The 20,809-nt window shown below is 42.8% G+C and overlaps 2 protein-coding genes across 2 annotated transcripts in view; one reads left to right on the forward strand and one right to left on the reverse strand.

Moving 5' to 3' along the window:
• Positions 1-6,494, forward strand: part of AMFR (autocrine motility factor receptor) — a 29,552-nt gene extending 23,058 nt beyond the window's left edge. Inside the window, exons 12-14 of the mRNA XM_079988304.1 lie at positions 90-173; positions 2,847-3,031; positions 4,256-6,494. Of these exons, the coding sequence (XP_079844430.1) occupies positions 90-173; positions 2,847-3,031; positions 4,256-4,400 (414 nt within the window). The 3' untranslated portion in view covers positions 4,401-6,494. The remainder of the gene's footprint in view (positions 1-89; positions 174-2,846; positions 3,032-4,255) is intronic.
• Positions 6,495-10,282: 3,788 nt separating this feature from the next.
• Positions 10,283-20,809, reverse strand: part of GNAO1 (G protein subunit alpha o1) — a 167,572-nt gene continuing 157,045 nt past the window's right edge. Inside the window, exons 7-8 of the mRNA XM_079988341.1 lie at positions 14,739-14,892; positions 10,283-13,734 (exon numbers count right to left, since the gene is read on the reverse strand). Of these exons, the coding sequence (XP_079844467.1) occupies positions 13,547-13,734; positions 14,739-14,892 (342 nt within the window). The 3' untranslated portion in view covers positions 10,283-13,546. The remainder of the gene's footprint in view (positions 13,735-14,738; positions 14,893-20,809) is intronic.

Raw genomic sequence — 20,809 nt, forward strand, 5'->3', positions numbered from 1 at the left:
GCCCTGCAGCATAAAATCTTTAGAAAGATTGTTTGTGGGGGTTTTCTTTTCAATTCATATCAGTTTTTCAGTTTTATTTATGCTTACAGCGTTCAGATAGCATCAGACCTGCATTGAACAGTCCCCTGGAAAGACACAACACTGATCAGGAGGACACAGAAGAGGTTACTCAGGTAAACTTGGCAAAGGGAAAAAAAAGGTGCATCATAACAGAGGGAAATTTGATAGTTAAATTTCCCCAACCTTGGCACGAAGTCCTCACAAGAACTCCTGGTAGATATCCTTCTGTAGCTTTGTCACTAGTGCATTTGGAGACTTCATTGCAAAGAACTTCTGTCTTAAAGGTGCAAGTAGGTTGCCATTTGTAAGCATAATTGTTCTGGGTCTGACTGTGGAGTCTTACTTGCATTTCTCTTGTGTTTTGATGGGGAAGGGATCTGGAGAAAAGGGAATAGTGTTTTTTGTAATTCAAAGGCCTCGAGCAGTTAAGTCAGGGATAGGCAATGTGGTGCCTTCAGATGTAGTTGAACTGCAATTCTCCTGCTCCCCATCCAGCATGGTCAGTGCTAACGAATGATGGAAATTGTAGTCCAGCAATATCTGGAGGGCGCTGCATTGACTATTCCTGAGTTAAGCTAATGGCTATTAAAGAGGGATAGATGGAGGTCTTTGTTCCTCAAGTGGTGCTCTACTGACCATAAGGAGGATTTGAGCTTCTCCAGCTTTTGTCTTTCCCTCATTTATTTTTGAAAAAAATATATTAATAATTTAGTACAAAAGTTTAAAAGGACACAGAAGGAAGTTATACCTAACAAAGTCATGATACTTGTGCAACACCTTCTGCTTGTACAGTGGGATTTACCCCTTTCCCCGGAGTGTCTTAAATAGTAAGATGTAGATTAGTTTTAACATAGGGAAGACATAAGGACAAGACTGTTTTGGAACATATTGTTCCAGTCCATTACAGATACTTGTAAGTAAATGTGTGTGTGTTTGTAGTTCAATGCAATTCCTCATAAAGTAAAATGATTTTTACCCAAGTGTTATTGGCCAGAGACCCTTAAATCCTTCTGGTTTCTCTTGCTTTCTCCCATAGGACAATATACATATGTAGTGGCCATAAGTAACTCCCAGTCAATGTTAACAGTCCTTTTCAGAAAACCTTCCACATCATCATAATGTAACCATAATATCAGATGTCCTGTTATCATCTATTAGTCCAGTTGTTTCTAGAAAAAGTCTATGTGGAGGGAGAAGTGTTCTTTTTCTTCTTTAGTAGTTTATGCTTTTGTTTTCAGTGTGCATTCTTCACAGTATTATTCAAAATAACATGTGTGAAAGGATAACTGTCTCTGCCTGGCTGTCACCTGAATCTCTACCCCAAATGTGCTAAAGAATAGTGCCTTCACTTATTCCCTTCCACACATTCATAAATGGGGACAGGGAGCGCAGGACTGCACTTTCTGGCCCCATCTTGTGTTTTTTTTCTTTCTGTTTTTTTAAAAATAATATTTATTAAAGTTTCAAAAAAGTTACAAAAATCAGAAAAAAAGGAAAAACAAAAAACAAAAAACCCCCATCTTTCTGGCCCCATCTTGATTGCTCTCCTGGTTCTGCCACCCCAACCCAACCTCCACATATTCATCAGATATCTCCCTTCAACGCCTCCTGTCAGACATGCAGCAGTCTGGATAGCAGAGCCAGCCAAGGTAGCGATGATGTGGGTAATTTGTTCACGTGTGTCTGGCCTTGGAAAACCCATGTTCCAGCACAGAAAAGAATTGGCTTTGACCCGGAGTCTTTGGGTGTGGGTGTAGGCGAGAGCTTTCTAGACTTTTCACATTGGTGACACACTTTTTAGACATGCATCATTTTGCGACACAGTAATTCAGTTTTACTAGCAAGCTGGAGGTTAAACTAACCCCTTTCTAGCCCCGGGAGGAGTGCGGGGAGTGTTTGCGCGACACACCTGCAAATTGCAGCCAGCACACTAATGTGTTGTGACACACAGTTTGGAAAGCTCTGGTGTAGGCCTTCCTGGTTTCATCTGTGTTAATGCATGCTTACCCTTCCACATGTTGTACATGGTGCTTCTCTTTTTCTTGCTGCTTCTTGTGTAACAGGAGTTAGTTAATAGGAAAATATTTTGTGTGTTGCTGAAGTTAGTCTTTGGCCAACTGAATAGCTGCCTCCATTGTAGGATTGAGGGACAATGAGCCATGGGCATGAGAAGTATCCCCTTTGCCCCAGCCATCCAGTCTTGGATAACCTATCTCAGTGGTATGAAACCCCAGGCCCTCCAGGCCTCTCTGGCCCTTGGGACTTCGTCTGTTCCACACCCCTTCCTAAGTCTGACACACCTGTTTCTGGCTTTCCTTTAGCACTTTTGCCTGGCTGGAATGTCTCTTTATACTGTGACTGTGCTTCTTCTTACCTGGATGGAGGAAGGAGCTGTATGTTTGACTTTTTCTTGGCTGGAACATAAGCTGCTATAAAAAGAGTCACATCTATTGCCCTGCCTGCTTTTTGCCTCTGACCTCCACTCACCACCAGCATGTGGCCCCTGAAGGTTGCCCATCATGGAAAGTGGCCCTTAGGTTGAAAAAGTTTCCTTGCCCCTGGCTACTGTGAAGACAACTTCCTCCCCCCAAAACAACAACAACAACACTGTGGCATATATTTTTGGGAGAGAGGCAGCCTTTACATTTACTTTGGCAGTGTTTGCACACCCTATCACCTCAATAAGATGAGCTTAGTTTGGACCTCCCCAGTTCTTCTGGTAATGTTGAATTAGATTATGGAGATCTGTATTAATCTGCTTCTCCCAATTTCCTTTTGTATGAAAGACGGAGAGAGACTCACTGGAACTCAACTCATGGTTGGAAGATGTGGCAGAGTTCAATGAGGCAGAAGCAGAATCCATTGAGACAGAAGACTTTGAAGTGAGAGGGAGCCGGTTTTCCAAGTCAGCTGACGAAAGACAGAGGATGTTAGTACAGCGGAAGGAAGACCTTTTGCAACAAGCTCGCAGGTGTGTATGTTTTGTGGGTTCCAGTTACAAAATGTTTAATGTGGAATAGCCCAGGAGGAGATTTGAGGAGGTGTTTAAGGGAAAGTCATTCAGAGATCTTTTGCATAGCTAGCTGGCTACCTCTCACTGATGCAACTTCTCCTTGATCGTGATGCAGTAGCCTGTTTTGTGTTGCCCAGGGGCAGGGATGGTGAACCTGTGACACGGACTCTCTGAAGTCCAACAGCTTCCATTAGTTCCCGCCATCTTGGCTAGTGGTCACAGGTGAGGAGAGTTACAGTCAAGCAGCATGTGGAGGGCCATGGATTCCCCCACCCTCTCTTAGTGGCTCAGAGGCAGTTTTGGAGTGGTGCAACCGGTGTGGTGGCACTGGGCGCTTTGCTGCAGGGGGCGGCACAACAATGCTGTAGAACAGAGTGTGAGAGGTGGGAGCGGTGTCAAATTTTAATGTCGGAAAGGGCGCTGCTGAAATTTGAGACCCCAAAGTCTGCCACTGAGTAGCTGAATAGTGCTGGCCATATGACTGGGAGTTGGACTGGATGGCCTTTTGAATGCTATCAGAATCCGAGTTACTAAGGCAAAAGGAGACGGCTGGGTGGCTCTCCCAGGCATAGCAAGCAGGTGAGGCCGAAGGTGGGAACTGGACTGGGGAACAGAAGGGGATCTGATAATAACAACACAGATCTGTCTTTGTGTAGGAGCAGAGCATTATCTGATAGCATTCAATAATTCTGTAGGTCTCATGGTCACTATCAGCTGCTCATGAAGGGCTGTGCTTATGCCACCATGAGTGGTCTGAACATGATATTGAGCACAGGATTCAATTCTCTCAGAATATCAGCTTTCATTAACGATAAAATGTACAGAGATTTTTATGGCTGAGAAGAAACATTTTCAAATGTCTTAGCGTCACCTCCTGAAGTATTGGATGCCAGAGGTGTGGCTCAACATTTCCAGTTGTTCAGGGTGAAGCTTCAGAGCTTCTGACCCTCAATCAAACTAGCAAAACCAGAATAAACTGGTCAACATAATAAGCACATATTCACAATTTGCAAAATCCACACAGGCCACAAGATCCAGCTTTTCTTGGTGCATTTTTTTGAAATGTGTGTTAAGACCTTTCCCTTCCTGCTTGGAAAGGTTGAATGCAAACCAGGCAACCTCTATGTTCAGAGTGAACTTTATGTTACTTTCCCTTCAGCCATTTAGTTTTTCTCCCTCCAGGCGTTACCTCAACAAAACCTCTGATGATCCGAGCTCAGATGACTACTTGCAGGCCGAAGGAGCGACTTCAGACCCTATCACCCTGCGCCGGAGGATGTTGGCCGCTGCAGCAGAGCGAAGACTTCAGAAGCAGGATCCCTCTTAACACTTCCTGTCTCCTCCTGTTCTTTTTCCACACAAGCAATGTTTATGCCATCCTACACTCTCCCTGCCCACAAGGAGGGTCTCTTCAGAACTCAGCAAATGTGCCGAGGATGACTGATCTGGCTGCATCTTCACTGTATAAAGCATGTGATATCTAATAAGTGTTTGGACAGCTGACAAATTAACCTTTCTTGGGTACTTTTTTTGAGTGACACACATTTTCCTTTCCCCCACCCCCTTTGCGAACAAAAAATGCAGTCTTTAAAGCCCTGGGCATGGTGTGCTGCTTAATGTGAGTTGCAGAGGGACAGTGGCTGAGAAGCACCAGGTCCATTTCCTGCTTCTGTGCACTGAGCTCGCCGGCACGTCCCATTTAAGCTCTTTAAAGTGGAAACTGAACAAGGAATGACAAAAGCACTCTCCTAAGTAAGCAAGCATCACTGCCGAGTCATTGCATGTCTCGAGAACGACATGCTTAAAATAAAATAAACACATTTTGGATGCTTTTGCAGAGTCTTTTGGACAAAACTGGCATTTCTAAGTGTTGGAGCATGGAAGTGGAGTGCACCAATAGGAGGAGACATCTTAAAGAATGGAAAATGTTGAGCTAAGTTTTAGAGTGGTGGCCCCCAGACAGACAGTGTGAACATTCCTGGATTATTTTTCTACCAGGAGGCTGGCTTGGTTTTTAATGCATTTCATTGCTAGTAACAGACATGTGGCCAAGGGAGAAGCACCAGAAAAAGGGGTGTGAGCCCCCAGCTATATTTGGCATCTTGATTCATCATTTCAGTAAGCAGGCAAACTGGGATGGTCTCATAGTTTGGTCTCAGAGGCCGTCTGCAGAGAAGGCTCCATTCAGGAATGGAAGTTGGCTGCTATTTGAGAGGCAAGGGAGCGCGCAAAAGTATCTTTATTTTTGTAATCTCGCATCTGGCAATACTCCATATGCCCATTAGCTTAATCAGAATTGAGAGAATTGAGGGCTACTAGATCTTAGGCTAGGTGTGCTCAAACTTTTTTCTTTTGTATTGTAAAACTCTGGTAGGTGTATTAGAGATCTCTGGTCTTAGGTCCGTAAATGGGTTTTATGATGGCAGCCAAGTAATTTTTAAGTGTTTGGCGAGTATCGCTATCCTTCAGAAGGCCCCCAGTATTTTAAAAAATATATTGCAAATTATCTTTTTACAGCAGGTTTTTAGTAGGGCTGTGTACCAGATTTGGCCAAGGTCTGAATCCTGAGTCAAATCAAGCCTATTTGGAGGAATCCTGGCTTCACTCAAGTCAGGTTGAAATAGCACCAGATCACTACAGGTTGGGTTGAATGACCCACAGCCATCCAGGGCTGCTGGGATGGGGCATCAGGCAGGCAGGAAGGGGCAGCAGGAGTAAGAAGAAGACTGAGAAACGGCAAACAGGAGAGGCCTGCCAGGCAGCTGCATCTTTGTGGGAGATAGTGGGGGGTCTTTCCTGCCAGGCCGTTCCTTATTCTCACCACTGCCTCTTTTCCATTCTGCCACCTCAAATACATTGCGTAGGATTGGATAATCCTGTGTAATGACTTTTAGGCAGGAGGATCCCATCTTGTGCAATGCTGCTCCTTTGTGTGTGGCTCCCATTCGATGCAGGGAAGCTGCTTTTGAAGGAGCAGCACCATGCAGGATCAGATTCTCCTTAACAGCTCAACAGCTGTTAAGATCCTGCCACCACCTGTTCTCGACTGTTTTTTAAAAATAAGGTTTAAAAAACCCTTAGCCCCCCCCTCCCATTACTTTGGGGAAAGATCCAGGGTGGAGTGGGCAATACAGATGAATTGGCTCAATCTGGGAGCTATAGGGCAGATGGAGGGCAGTCCGTGCACAGCCCCTGTTTTTAGAATATTTGAAGGTGACTATAAGAAAACTGAATTGTGAAAGTGTTAAGTGAAGATAATTTATTTCAGTAACCCCCTTTGGGAAGCCTTACCTTGCAATGCTGTTAGTAAACTATGGAAGAAGAAAGAAAAGATTCTTGTGATTCAGTTTTGCTTAGAGCGCAGCTCTTTGTTTTTATTGTTTTTAAAAAAGGAAATAAAATTCTTGATCAGTGTTGGAAATATTTAACAAACTTCTTTTTTGAACACTTTGCACATCATTTCTCCCCACCACTCTCAAGTATCAGTGAATCCATACAGATAGTTTGTCAAACTATGAACTCTCTTACCCTGGAGGAGGGTCTGTATCATCCTACCAGAAGTAATGTTATTACACAACAGTTGCCGATGTGTGGTAGATCACCTATGGGTTCACTATTTGGACACTTGATCTGAATGCTCTTCCTCAAATTGCTTTGAAAGCGAAGTGCATTTTCTGGATATATTTGAAGACATCAAAGTAGAAAAGCCGTTCTCTGCTTACTCCCTTCCATCAACGCCACCTCAGTTACCCACATGGTGGCAGTCTTTATATTTGGATTCTCCATCTGACTGACCCACTTCAGTTATCAGAAGGGTGAAAATGAGAGTGAAACATAAAGGGACTGGGAATTTTACTCAACTTTAGATCAATTCTTTTGGATGAAGCAAAGTGAGGCTTTTGTATTGTGCTCTTTTGCTTCATAATATTTTTTACTTTCTGGCTGCACTTTCAGGAGCGACATGGGTGTGCTCATTCTGTCATTTATGCCCCAGTGTATGCTGGAAGCTCAAACTCAAGTCTGGTTTGTAACCTATTCACACAACCAACTTAGGTGTAAGCTGTTCGGTTTCTGTCTCCAGCTGTGAGGTGGTTGCACGGGGATATCCTGGAAGAAGACCTTTTCTAGGACTAGATCTGCATTTCTGGCTTAAATTATTGAAACGAGTGTGGGAAGTTGTGTGTGGATTGTGAAATGAGAAGGGGAGTGGGGAAAACAAAGCATAAGTCTTGTGTGCAACTGCCTTATTCCTTCTCTGCTCCCTGAAAAACAAGGCCTAGCCATAAAGAGAGAGTAGCCAAGCAATGCTGAGGATTCCCCTGAGAGCTGGAAGGCGATTCTACTGCTTGCCTGTTGCAGCTGTCATCCAACTGGAGCCTCCCATAAAAAATCTGGTTCATGAGCTGCTGTGAAAACCAACACTTAAAACACTCTGAATTCAGTGATACTTAGTAATAATCCTTCTGTTTTTATGTAGATTTATATCTAGATATCTAGATTTAGAGTTACTTATTTCTTTGATAGTGTTTATATGGTTTTGTTGTGGCCTTTGGCTAGTACAATAAAGCTTATCTACATCTAGTAATAATCCAAAGGCTCAAGCAGCAACACACAAAACCAGCTAGGGCCTATGGACACTTCGTTCTTTTCAAAGACACAGTAAACTGTTTCACGAGTCAGAGGAAGTGAATCATCCCAGGGACAAGGGTGAATGTTCACAGAGTCTTAGGGTTCTATATGGATAGATTTGAGAGTAAGAGCAAAAGTTCTTACTGCGTTTCTGTTAGGGAACGGAAATGCCTGCACGTGCCATTTTGAGAGGACTGAACAGTTCCATTGTCACCCACCTGAATCACACTTGAAAGCTGCAGCAGCAAGAGAAGACTTCCAAGTCTGAGTAAGACGGTAACTAATTAATTCCTAAAAGAGTTTTCATACCACCTCAAAGACTTTTCAAAGTGGCCCCTACGTTCGGCTGCTATACAAGTGAAGATGAATCAAGGAATGCGGATGCATGTGTAAATACATCTGCACACATCTTCAGCCTTTTTCGGCCCAGGACTCGCTTTTTTACTGTATCCTGTGACACTGTCAATCTTTGGCCCCATATGTATGCATGTTCAAAAATGCTTCATTAGCTGTAAAGGAGAAAGAATTCTTGCAGAAGAGGGAAGGAGGTGCGGCATCTGCAACTATTGGTATTAAAGGTTAAATAGTTTTGCCTTCCTTTGCATTTGGTCTCTCCAAGTCTTTCTGTTTTCCCTTTTCCTCTCCACTTAAATCCAAAAGGGTGCTGAGGTCACTGCTGTGAGACCCAGCAGCTAAAGCCTTTTAAAGTCTTTTCACCCTTTGGGGATTCCTGTTCCTTCGCCAAAGGAGAGTGAGCACCTCTGTCTGTCCTGGAGAAATGTCCCAGTCCCCACTCTTGCCAGGAAGGTATGCACAGACCTTCACAATGCATTGCATATCTTAGATCAGGGTTGTGGAACCTCAGGGCTGAGAGCCAAATGCCCCTCTCCAGGTCAAACCCTTCACTAGCTCCACTCCTGGCTGGAGTAGGTATTGTGTCCATTTCACAGACAAATAAGTCTGGGACCTAGGGTATTTTCTGGGTAAAGCCTCCTGCAGCTGTTGTTAGCTTCTATGAGCCACACTTCCCAAAATAGGACTTGAAAGCACTCTTCAAATAAAGGCTGGGCTGGGCTGGGGACGGGACGGGACTGGCACCAGAACTCTTCAAATGATGGACGCACAAAGAACAGCTTGCTAGATCAGGACAGTGGCCCGTCAAGTGCACCATCCCATTATCACAATGCCCAATGGGAAGTCCACAAGCAGGACTGTGTAACAGCCCTCCCCCATCCTCCAGCTTCCCAACAGTGGAGGAAGGTCGCCTTTTCCTCCACAAATTTATCTAATCCTCTTTGAATACCACTTGAAGGGCTGGAGAGAAGGCAGAACTTGGCAAAGCCAGGAGAGAAAGCTGCTTTTTGCTGCTTTAAAAGGATACCCTTGGCCCAGCATAAGGGGCACTATAAAGGGACACACCCACCTACAATGGCCTAATGCAGAGTAAAATCACTGTTCCTGGGACTGCCAGGAGCACGGGATGGAATGATACCTAAGCTGCAGTCTTATGCACACACACTTGGGAGGCAAATCCAATGAAATTTAGCATGGTTACTGCTGAGTATGCACAGGATCCAACTGCACAATTACACTTTCTTAGCGCACTAAGAAATCCGATTTTCAAGATCCTTGTCAGGTTGCAAGGCGGGGAGGGAGGATGGCGGCATTTTCTGTTTTGCCTCAGGCGGCAAAACCTCTTGGGCCGGTCCTGGGTTAGATGCCTACATTATAGGTGAAATCCACTGTAGAGTCAGGCATATTGAGGCCCATTGAAATCAACAGATTTACATATATTATTCGTGTGTCAGTTTAAGCCTCAACAAGTGAGACCTGGACCTGCACCTTTTCAGAGCGTCAGCCAGCCATGCCTTGTTCCTAGGTACCCCATTCCGTTTCACCTCCTTTTCTGTTTTCTCTCTGCTCAACAGACACCGGAAAAGTGCACTAGGACAACGTACACACCATACATTTAAAGCGCACCCCCCCAAAAAAAAGAATCCTAGGAACCATAGTTTATTCTTCAAAGAACTACAATTCCAGCACCCTTAACAAACTCTAGTTCCCATGATTCCAAGGCCCCCCCCCCCAATTTTGGAGGGGAAATGTGCTTTAAATGAATGTTGTGTATGCAACCTTAAGTTAACCCTGTGTCATCCTCCAGAAGCCGGAAGGTGCCTCTCTAATGCAGGGAACGTCCTGTCTTCATGTGAAGTCACAGTACTACCTTGCAGGGTGAGGTCCACAAGGAAAGGAGACTCCCCTCTTCAGAAATCACCCACCAACTTGTGGGGGGAGGAGATAGCAACAGGGGGGAGAGTTATTGCACTTGTCCCTGCTGCCATCCTCACCCCCTTGGGTGCTTGAAGAGGGCAATTGGTACTTACTAAAAGTGGCTGACCACCCTAGGTATCCTCAGGGGCCCCAGTTTGAGGGGGGTTTGTTTGAGGACTCTGTAAAAGATCCCAGGATATGGGATATCATACACATATACTTGCTCAAAAGGAAAAGCAGTGAGGGAACATAATATACATATTTACAATAAAATGACTGTAGAATCAGAAGGTGAAAGAGCCTCAGTGGTACAGACAAACATTCTCTTTATTAAGCTACACATGAATTTTTTTTCCATTAGTCAGAGAAAGAAATTGGCAGTGTCTAATAAGATCACAGAAACCTCACCGATTGGTAATAGAAAGGCTTAGAAAGACCTGGCGCTTTTAGAATGAATATATATATATATATATATATATATATATATATATATGCTTGTGTGTGTGTGTGTGCATGTGTGTGATATATATATATATATATATATATATATATATATATATGAATTTCTCTTTATTTTATTCTGTTTTTTAGACAGGTGCAGTTGGCTTTTTCCAGCAAAGGTACCTCTTAAAAGTGAAACCGTGAAGACATCTGATCGCTAACCAAAAAGTAGATATGACAAAGGGTCATGAAAATGGTGGCTTTTTAAATAATGTAAACACTACATTCGATTTTTGTTTTTGTTTTACTTTTTTTGGTGGTTTTTTCTGGTGTATTTTTTAATTTTTTTTTAGAGATTATTTTATTTTTTTTCTTTGTTTTTTGTATTTTTTCCCCTTTTGTTTTTGCAGCACAAACACCCCCACATGAGAGAAAGAGAGAGAAAACACCATTCACTAAAAGGAAGGATTGTAAGGGCAAGGGTGCAAGGGAGGAAGAGGAAGCAGCATGAAAAAAAGGTATTCACAGGGAAGCATGGTGGGGGATTAAAAATGAGAATGGAACAACAAAAATAATGCTCTCCCAATTTAAACTAACCCACTTAAAAAAAAAATTAAACAGAAAAAGGAAAGGACATTGGTAATGCATAACACAGTGTCATTCAGAAGGGAAAAAAGTCAAAGACAAGAGCATTTAGGGAGGCCAAAGACAGCTGTGCTTATTATTATTATTTTTAAAAATACAAATCCAGAGAGTGAACGAGACAATTCAGAACAGTGAATCATTATTAAACGAGAAAGTTAAAGAGACATCCCTCTCTGCTTGCCTGGCCCACTCTGAAGGCAGGTGTGTCGGATCATCGTGTAGACAAGAGGCTTTTGGGGAGAGAACGCTTTCCTGGAGCGGGCAACAATTAGTACAGCAACGATTAAAATACAAAGAGCCACTAACAATTCCCACTGGGATTCTGTTGCTGACAATCTTTTTGCACCTAAATGTTACCACCTACAAGGTCATGGCTAAGGTGAGTGAGATGCAAGGGCAAAGGAAGGGACGTGCCTCCATTATCCCATCCCCCCTGAGCAAAAAGCAGCACCTGTAATAGTAGAACGGGAGAGGGAAACTGGGAGGCTCATAACTCCTCCGTTTTATTTTATTTTTTATTTTGCTGCATTTCCCACAGATGTAGGGTGCCTTGTTGGCTGGGCAAGCCGTTCCTGAACTTTCTTGGCTGATCCCCAATAGCTGGCAACCCTCTATATGAAAGGTTGTTGGGGTCTGCGTCTTAATGGCCATTAGAATCTGCCAAGATTTAAGATGGCGGTTTGTATGGGTCAGACTTCTGCTTGCTCAAAGGTTTCACCCTACCAGTGCCAACAAGCAACCGGAACCAAGTCCAATAGAAAATGTCTCTCTTAGAATGGGTTCACAATGTCATTGTGTGTGTGTGTGTGTGTGTGTGTGTGTGTGTGTGTATTTATAGATCTCTGTGTTTTGTGTGTGTGTTTTAAATAAAGCAAGAGGGGAATCGGGGGTGGGGAGAGACATTTCTGTTCTTTTCTTTCTTAACAAAATCCATAAGGAAGTCAAATCTTTAATTTCTCTTCTTTACCCTTTCATCATCATCATCATTAAAAAATTCTCTTTTTGTTTGTCTTAGGTTCTAAATGTAAAGACTAGTCTAAAACCAGGTTTTACACAGCAAACCTACAGAAGTGCACAGCCACCATTCCAAAAATTCAGGACATCAGACACCGAGGCGATATGGAAGGCTGCGTGTCTTTATACAAAGGCTCAAAGTTCATGCTACTAGTGAAGAGGATCCGCGCTGGAGAGTCAGAAATGGAGAGTTGGGGGAGGGCGGCCCACAGGAGGCCTGGTCTGAACATAAATATTGGGTGAGTGGGAGCACGGAGACCCAGAATCAAATATATAAGAAATGGAGTAATTCTTCCAAACGAGAGCCAAAATAAAAGCTGTACTTAAATTGTGATAAAGGGTGGGGGATGTTCTACCCACCATCTCTCCTTCATAAAGAGCTTGAGCAGGGACTGTTTGTGAGAGAGGGGGAATTCTTCCACCTGACCTGTGGGGCGTGGGAGGGATGCTATCTCAGGTACAACTTTCAAATTGCTAATAGAAATTCCCTTTGCCAGTCTCCCATGCTGGTTTAAAGAAGCAGAGACAGAAGCAGGCCCCTTTCTTTATACTCCTGAAGGATTATATATATAAACATGGTCAGTGAAGGGTGCTGGCCTGTCACCTCTATTCTAACCCTGTTCTGTTTCTTTCTCCCTGCAAGTTCCCCTTCAATTTCCCCCCTTTTAATAGGTTTTAACTACTCCATAGCTGAACGGAACTGAGGATCCCTGAAAGCTCAGCGCCCCTGTGGCAAGTGATGCAGTGCAGCAGCAACTTAGATGGTGGTACATCTTTTTTAAAAATCCACAGGAACTGGGCAGGGGAAGCCATCCTTCCCTGCTCATACCCTAAAGCACCCTATGCACAAAGGAGTCTTAAAAAAATAATATTACCACTTTTTTCTTTTCTTTTTTTAAGAAAGTTGATTCCTTTTAAAACTCACGTAGTATCTTATGCTATGTGGACGGCGAGTTTAGAAAAAAATCAGAGTATGGTCTTTTTTCTTTCTTGTTGTTTTCCAAAAGCATCTTTTGCAATGAATTACCTGCCATGACTAGTGCAATCCGATGCATGTCTACTCAGAGGTAAGTCCTGCTGCTTTCAATGGGGGCTTACTCCCAAGTCAACAGGTATAGGCTTGCAGGCAACGTTACTTTAGCAGAAAGGAAGGATTTTAAGGTGATGTCAGGGGCATCAGTGCTACCCAGTACTCTTTTGAGGCAAACTAAAATAAATAAATAAAAGGAAAAGGAAAAATGTTTTTATATAAAAATTTTCATTATGCCTTTTAATTTACCAACTTGCATGATTCATAATCATTATTAATATTAATATTATTATTGTGTTTGTGTTTGCATGTGTGTGTGTGAGAGAGACTCATATTTTGTTTTGCCTTTTTTTTCAAATATTTTATTTTATTTTCCTCTCGCTGTGATTGTTTCCAAATAAGTTGCTTGCTATACAGGATGGGATGGAGAAAAGGGAGAGGGGTCAGTATAAGCCGCAGCCTCGGAGGTTGTTGGCAATGATGATGTCGGTGACGGCATCGAATACCACCTGGATGTTACCCGTGTCTGTCGCACATGTCATGTGACAGTAAATCTCCTTGTTGGGCGAGCGGTTTTTGCTTTCAAATTGTGCTTGGATATAGGCTGCAGCATCTTCGTATGTGTTGGGACCTGCATAGAGAGGGAGGGAGGGAAGGAGGGGCAGGAGACATTTTAAAAAATAACAAATAACGTTATAAAAATAAAAATACAAAACTCAGCACAAATTTAGATAGTAGCTATAAAATAAGAACAGAAGAAGAGCCTCACTACTCAATCAGGTCAAATGCTTATCAAGTCCAGCATCCTGTTCTCACAATGGTTCTCTCTGTGCATACGGATCTTAGAACTTCGGAAACGGCCTCAAAAAGGTCAGATCTTCCTGTTCTCATAGTGGTCGACCGGATGCCTAAGGGAACTCGTGAGTAAGCCCTCTCCTCACTGGTATTCTAGAAGTAGGATTCGTAAGGGTGTGGGGAATAAAGTTATTGGAAATGTGATCTGATGCTAATCTGGGAATTGGGCTCTGAATATAATGAGCTATTTTCCTGAAGGCAGCTTTGTTTGCCAAATCCACTTCCAGATCAACCTGAGGTGAGTCCACTAAATTAGGTGGATCTGAACCATTTCTCCCTAATCTGAATGCATATTTGGAACACCCCCCCCCCCAGTATGCATTAAGGCTCAATGATCACTCATTTTCTTGACATGCTAGTTTTAAAAAATATATATTAATAATACTGGGAGTGTTTTCATGTTGGGGAGGGGGGCTTTCAAACATGCAGCCCCCCCACTTGCCCTGTGAAATGGCACAGCCTGGCAGAAGCTGCCTTGTGTGATTAGTCTGATGCTTTTTTCTGTTCATAGACGGACACTTCCTTCCCACTGATGAGAATCTGCCAACTCTCTGTGACATCATGGTAGCTCAGCTGATGCCTCTGGCAGAAAACAGGAAGGCAATCAGTCAGAGTATGTAGTCTGTTTTCTAGGGGAGTTATCTCTCAAGCAGGACTGGAGCAAATATCTCCTGGTTTACACTTGGGGTTCCAGCAGACTCTGCTACATGGGTCAGTCTGTTGTTTTTCGTTTGCTCCACAACTGGGATCTTGAGCACCTCAGGCGCTGCCATTACATACCTGTATATTCAGGGAAGCAGATGGTCAGAGGTGATTTCTTGATCTTCTCACCAAACAGGTCTTTCTTGTTGAGGAAGAGAATGATGGAGGTGTCAATGAAGAATTTGTTGTTACAGATGGAATCGAAGAGCATTAGAGACTCATGCATGCGGTTCTATGGCAAGGCACATATAGGAAGAAAAGAAAAGAAAGACAAAGAACGAGAGAGAGAGAGAGAAACAGAGAGAAAGAAACAGAAAGTTAGGATTAGAGAAAGAGAATAGTTACTAAACCAGCAACTGAGAAATGGTCAAAGATCCACGTGTACCGAAAACCCAAAGAGTTACATATCATGAAGAAGTGAAGTCAAGAAAATGGGTGGTGTTATGATGTCTTCAGCATCTATTCTCCACCTAGCTTTTCTGTGTCATTTGGACAAAGCTCTCTTGGAAAGATATGCCCATGAGAATTACAGAGAAACAACAGTTGCCATATCTGTCAATTAGGATCAGCTTAAAAAAAAAAAAAGCCTTTCCCAACCTGCTGCCCTCCAGATGCTTTGGGCTACAATAGCCATCAGCCCCAGCCAAGATGGCTGCATGATGTTCGGGCTGATAGGAATTTTGTAGTCCAAAACACCAGACCCTCCAAGTGTCCCTGTTGTCCAGGGACAGTACCGGATTTACAGAAGCCGTCCCACTTTTTCTTAGGACATCCCTATTTTCATCGGAGAAATGTTGGAGGGTATGACACACCTGTAGGGCAAGTAGGCCGGCCAGAGAAGGCTGAGCGAAAACATCTCAGAGCAATGAGCTCTTAGAACCCTTCATGATGGTTGGTTGTTAAAGAAACAAACAAAAAGGGCTGAGCCTTAGGTGGAGAGGACAGAGAAAAGATATTGCTGGGGTACATGGGAAAATGTCCCGTTTCATTCTGATTTGTTTACAAAGAGATTAGATGATGTTGGCTATTTAATGAGCATTCAGTCTGATTTGTTTTCAGGGAGGTTAGATGGGATTGTGTCAAAGGAAGGGCTATCAGTACACTTTCCAAGGCACTTCACCATCATTTTCCTTATTGCAAAAACCCACTCTTTGGGGGAAGCAGGTTTGTTGTGCAAAACAACCCAATCAGCTATAAAGAAAGGAAACTGAATTTGCCAGTGTGTGATTGGATCCCACCTGAAAGCAGGGACAATTTGGAAGCATCAGACTGGCTCAACATGGCGTGCAGGAGGTGTTGCACAGAAATCATTAAAACTCAGGCTAGGACAGTTTTCAGGTTGCTCTAAGAGCTCTTGGTCCAAAGAAATACAAAAGTCAGCCATTATCTGGATATATGTCTAGCGCTAATCATTCTATAAACAAATGCAGCCCCAAACAGGCCTCATTTATCCTGCCTTTCAAGAAAGCTATTTCCAATCAGTATCTTCTCTAACAATTTGACTCTTCTTACTCCCAAACCTTGGTTCCCAAGGGCTTGCCTCCCCAGGTTTAAAACTATATAAAGACTCTTATGAGACATATGACTTTATTTAGAATATTTCTAGGCTTTCTTTTTAGGATATAATCCTCACAAGCCAGTTTATAATCAGAATCTAAAATACCTTAAAGCATAAAAGTATTTTATAACTTTGTATACATTTTTTATACTTTATAATAGTATAAAAGTATAAAAATGTATAAAAAGTTATAAAATAGCATCTTAGAAAGAGTCTAAAACATTTAAAAAATAATCCATAGCTTTCAGGAATTTCACACGCAAAAATTAACCACTGAAATCTTCCTCAATCTGGTGCCCTTCCTAGGTTTTGGACTACCATGTCCACCAACCAAAGTCAGCTGATAGAGTTGTAGTTCAAAACATACAGAGGGCACCAGATTAGGAAATGCTGCTCTTTGAAATACATGAGCTTTTAAAGCCTTCTGAAGATCTTTATAGCGAGGATCAAAAGTGCATTTTGCTGGAGGCCCAGTTATGAAGCTCCCTTCAAGTTCCAGTACATAACACTGAAGCTGATCAGTATTGACATCCCAAAAAACCACAGCAGCACAGTCACCACCTGACTTTCCCCCATCCAAGTCTTAGTGTCATCACTTGCATATCTCCCAAAAAGATGATGCAGATTGGCATAAAACATGTCCAAAGCGAGAGAAATGTTCTTATATGGTCACAGACCCAGCACAAATAAATTAATACACCAAAATAATACAATTTCCAACACACACTGAGTTAAGAAATATGATACTTATAAGGACAGAACCAAACAAAGACAAAATTAAATCAACAAAACCCCATTTTTCGTCTTTGCAGCAGAAAGTAGAAACCCATCAACTGTTTCCATTATTATCTTGTTCATGTCAGTTAATAAGTAAGTTAAATACCATCCAAAATCCTTCTTGAGTTTCCCATTTTTTCGTATTCTTTTTCAGGGCACTTGAGAGAGTCTTTAGACTTTCTTTATTCTTTGGGTGAATGAAGGGTTGAACTTAATTTATTGTTACAAGATGGCCATGGGTGCTGTTTGTCCCCCTTCCCACCATTTCCACAAAACATTTCCTTAGTGTTTCACAGCTTTCCTGGCTGCCTGCACTTCCTGATTTAGAAAAGCTCTGGGGGGAAAGTTATGCTATCTCCCCGGAGCTTTAACTGAAACATTTGATGACAGGAAGGATGGCTAACAAGTAGAAATAGGGAAGAAATTTGATTAACTTCACATTTAGAGGTGAACCTACTTAATTCACACTTTCTGAAATAACACACAAACCAAAATAGAGCCAACCTTCAAAATGAACACTTCTCTGAATTCTACAATGCAGTTCTCCAGCCAAGTAAGGACACTTCCCAAAATCAACATACCCTGTTATCAGTGCTGGGGAAGGAGAGGGCATATACTAAGCCAGAGGAGAAGTGGTCACATACTGCTGGAGTGAGAGTCCTTTATAGCATGGAACTGTGCTCTTCTTGGGTGGGTGATGGAGAGTGAATACTTGTTCCAGGTGAGAACTGAGGGTGGGTTAAGCGTGATCTTGCTGTACAGCAGGTATCTCCCAGTTTGATGTTTCTTGGCATTGACTGATAGAAAACCTGTTGGTTTTGAATAGCTGGCTGTGTGAGAGTGTACTTGTCTCTGGTATGCATCTGGGAAATGGGGTGGGTAGGAATGGGGTGCCTATTTCTAACCCAGTGATCATGGGGAACAAGGCGGCAGGATTCTATCATAAGACACAGGATATTTTTTGGCACAGTCCTAACATACTAATCTACTGCACCTGTGTCTTTCAAGCAGCTTCAGGTGCAGAAGTCAACAGGTGAAGCTGTTCAGTGTTCTCCCGGATCATGTGTGCGCACTGTGTGCTGCTGTTGAAGGAACAGCTACGGGGGCCGAATAAGAAAGCTGGCAACCCTGACCCAAAGGTTCCTGTCTCCTTGAAGTCACAAGATACCTGACTTGGCTTCTTTGGCTCCTAGCTTCCCCTCTGCCTGCCACCTCTTGTGGGGTGGACCTCGGCTTTAAGCCCTGTAGCCATAGGAGAAGCCTTGTCGAATCAGTTGAAAGGGATATTGTTCTTGGAATTTCAGAACATAAGAAGAGCCAAAGGCATATCGAATCAAGCTATCTGTTCTCACGGTGGCCTCTGGGAAGCCTGCAAGCAGGACAGAAGTGCAGCAGCACTCTTCTTCACTTGTAATTCCTGGCAACTCGTTTTCAGAGCCACTGATAACCTTAACCATCATGAATTTGTCTAATCCCCTTTTAAAGCCATGCAAGTTAGTGGCCATCAGTATCTCTTGTAGGAGCAAATTCCATAGTTTAGCGATGGAGAATACTTCCTTTTGTCTGTCCTGAATCTTCCAATATTCAACTTCATTGGATGACGGCCCTGAGTTAAAGTATTATGAGGGATGGAGCAAAACTTCTCCTTATCCTTTCTGCAACTATACCATGCAGAATCCTATCTGCCTTCTATCACATGTTCCCAAAGAGAGGGGACAGACTTTCATCATTTTCCTAAACTAAGCTGGCACCAACACCTTCTAGTGCATGGCAGATGGAAAAAGAAGTCTGCAATCACATGGCTACCCTAAAGTTAGTCTTTGCTGGCTCTCAAAGAGGCATTGCCCTCAAGGGAAGCATGTCTGTGTCAGGGCTGAGCCCAAGAGAGAGTTTTAAAAGGGCCTCTTTGACCTCCTGTTCCTTTGAACAGCTGGGCCATTTGGCTTCCCTACTGCATCGCAATTAAACATCCCTGCATTAATTGGAAGAAGAGTACATTGCAACAGTTCTGGCTATTAAAACCTGCCGAAAGTCAAACACAAACCACCTCATAAAACAATTTGCCGTCAGAACCAGGAAATGGGATTCAGATAGTGTACTGGGAATTGACTGTCCAGAAACCCCATAAATAACACTTGTTACACGGAGAATTTCCTGCTTCCCTGCTTTGTTTTGAGTGCCACCATGTATTAATGGCTAGGGATCTTATGTAGGAAAAGAGCTTGTTACAGAAGCAGGTTGGCCGACTGGTGAATGCATCTTGTGTAAGATAATGACTTTCAGGCACAAAGCAATCTCCCCTTTGGAAGAATAGTTTGCGATGGTGCGATGAGGAGAATATGGCAGGAAAGGGGGAAGTCTTGCAGGCATTTACATGAGCAGGATTTAGGAATGTAGAGCTTGTCTACAGAAGTCTCTTCAACATGCGGCCCTCTAGATATTTTGGGCTACAATTCCCATTAGCCCCAGTCAGTGTTGCTCATCAGCCACCATCCAGTAATTAATCTAATCCAGGGATAGCCAACATGGAGCTGCCCAAACGTTGCTGGACCATCCCTGACCATTGGCCATGCTGGCTGGGGCTGATGGGAGTTGGTATCCCATCTAGAGGGCATCATGTTGGTTGTTGCTGATCTAACCCTTTCAAAAAGACACACGCAGCACAGCCCTCTCAACTCCAATGTTAGTTCCACTGTGGTCAACAGAGTCCCAAGTAAGCGTACTTAGGGTTGCAGCTTTACTCCATTGTTTTGCAACTGTGCAGAGAGTGTCTACGCACACACAATATGTACATCCATTGGATTGTTCAGAACTTTAGCTGAAAGTGTAGTCATTGGGAGTCACCAACTCAGTACAGCAGTCACCAACCCAGTTCCTTACTCCATGCATCCACTTAATGTGCAAAAAGGATGAAACATTCAACTTACCATGGAGGAATCCTCACTGGGCAGAAATTTCCTTATGAATAAACATGCATTATTCCACTCACAAACATATTTACAGCCCTGTTGGATCAGGCCAAAGGCCCATCTAGTCCTACATGTTGTTCTCATAGCAGTCAATGAGATGTCTATGGGAAGCCCATAAGTAGGACCTGAGTGCCACAGTGCTCTCTCCACTTCTGATTCTTAGCATAATGCCCTTGGCAGTGGAGGCAGATCAACATCACTAGTAGCCACTGATAGCCTTATCTGCCACAAATTTGTCTAATCCTCTTTTAAAACCATCCATGTGGGTGGCCATCACTACAACTTGGTTATGGGTGTTCTCTAGTTTTACCTATGCACCATGTGAAACAGGACCTCTTTTCACCCATAACAGACAAAACTGTTAATCATTCTGTGATTTCCTTGAGGCTTTCTCAGAAGAGAAAAACCCAATAAAATATCCCAAACGCTAGAAAAGAGCTGGCATTTTATTAACATTTGGTAACTAATAAATACATTACTGACAGCCAATAAATTATTACAATAAGAATCAAAAGACCTATTAAATCAACAGACAGTCATTCGCACTCCATACAAAATGACAGTTAATAATGGTTCAGAACAATCAAATGTGCAAAAAAATTAAAAACAAGATTCAGCAACTAACCAGCAAAGAAAAAGTAGGATTTAGCAAGCATCAAGGGCCCTTCAAAATTCTTGTATTTATTTATTTAAAGCATTTCCCTAAAAAAAAAAAAAAAAAATCTACTGTGGGGAAAAAGGGGTGGGAGGCCAATGACGACCAAGTGTAAAGATGGTTGGAATGCAAGTTTAAAAGTTTAAAGAATGTAGCTGAACTGTTACATTAGGACAAGGGCAAAATGGTT

Source organism: Podarcis cretensis, assembly GCF_951804945.1.
Source record: "Podarcis cretensis genome assembly, chromosome: 8".
NCBI lineage: Eukaryota > Metazoa > Chordata > Lepidosauria > Squamata > Lacertidae > Podarcis > Podarcis cretensis.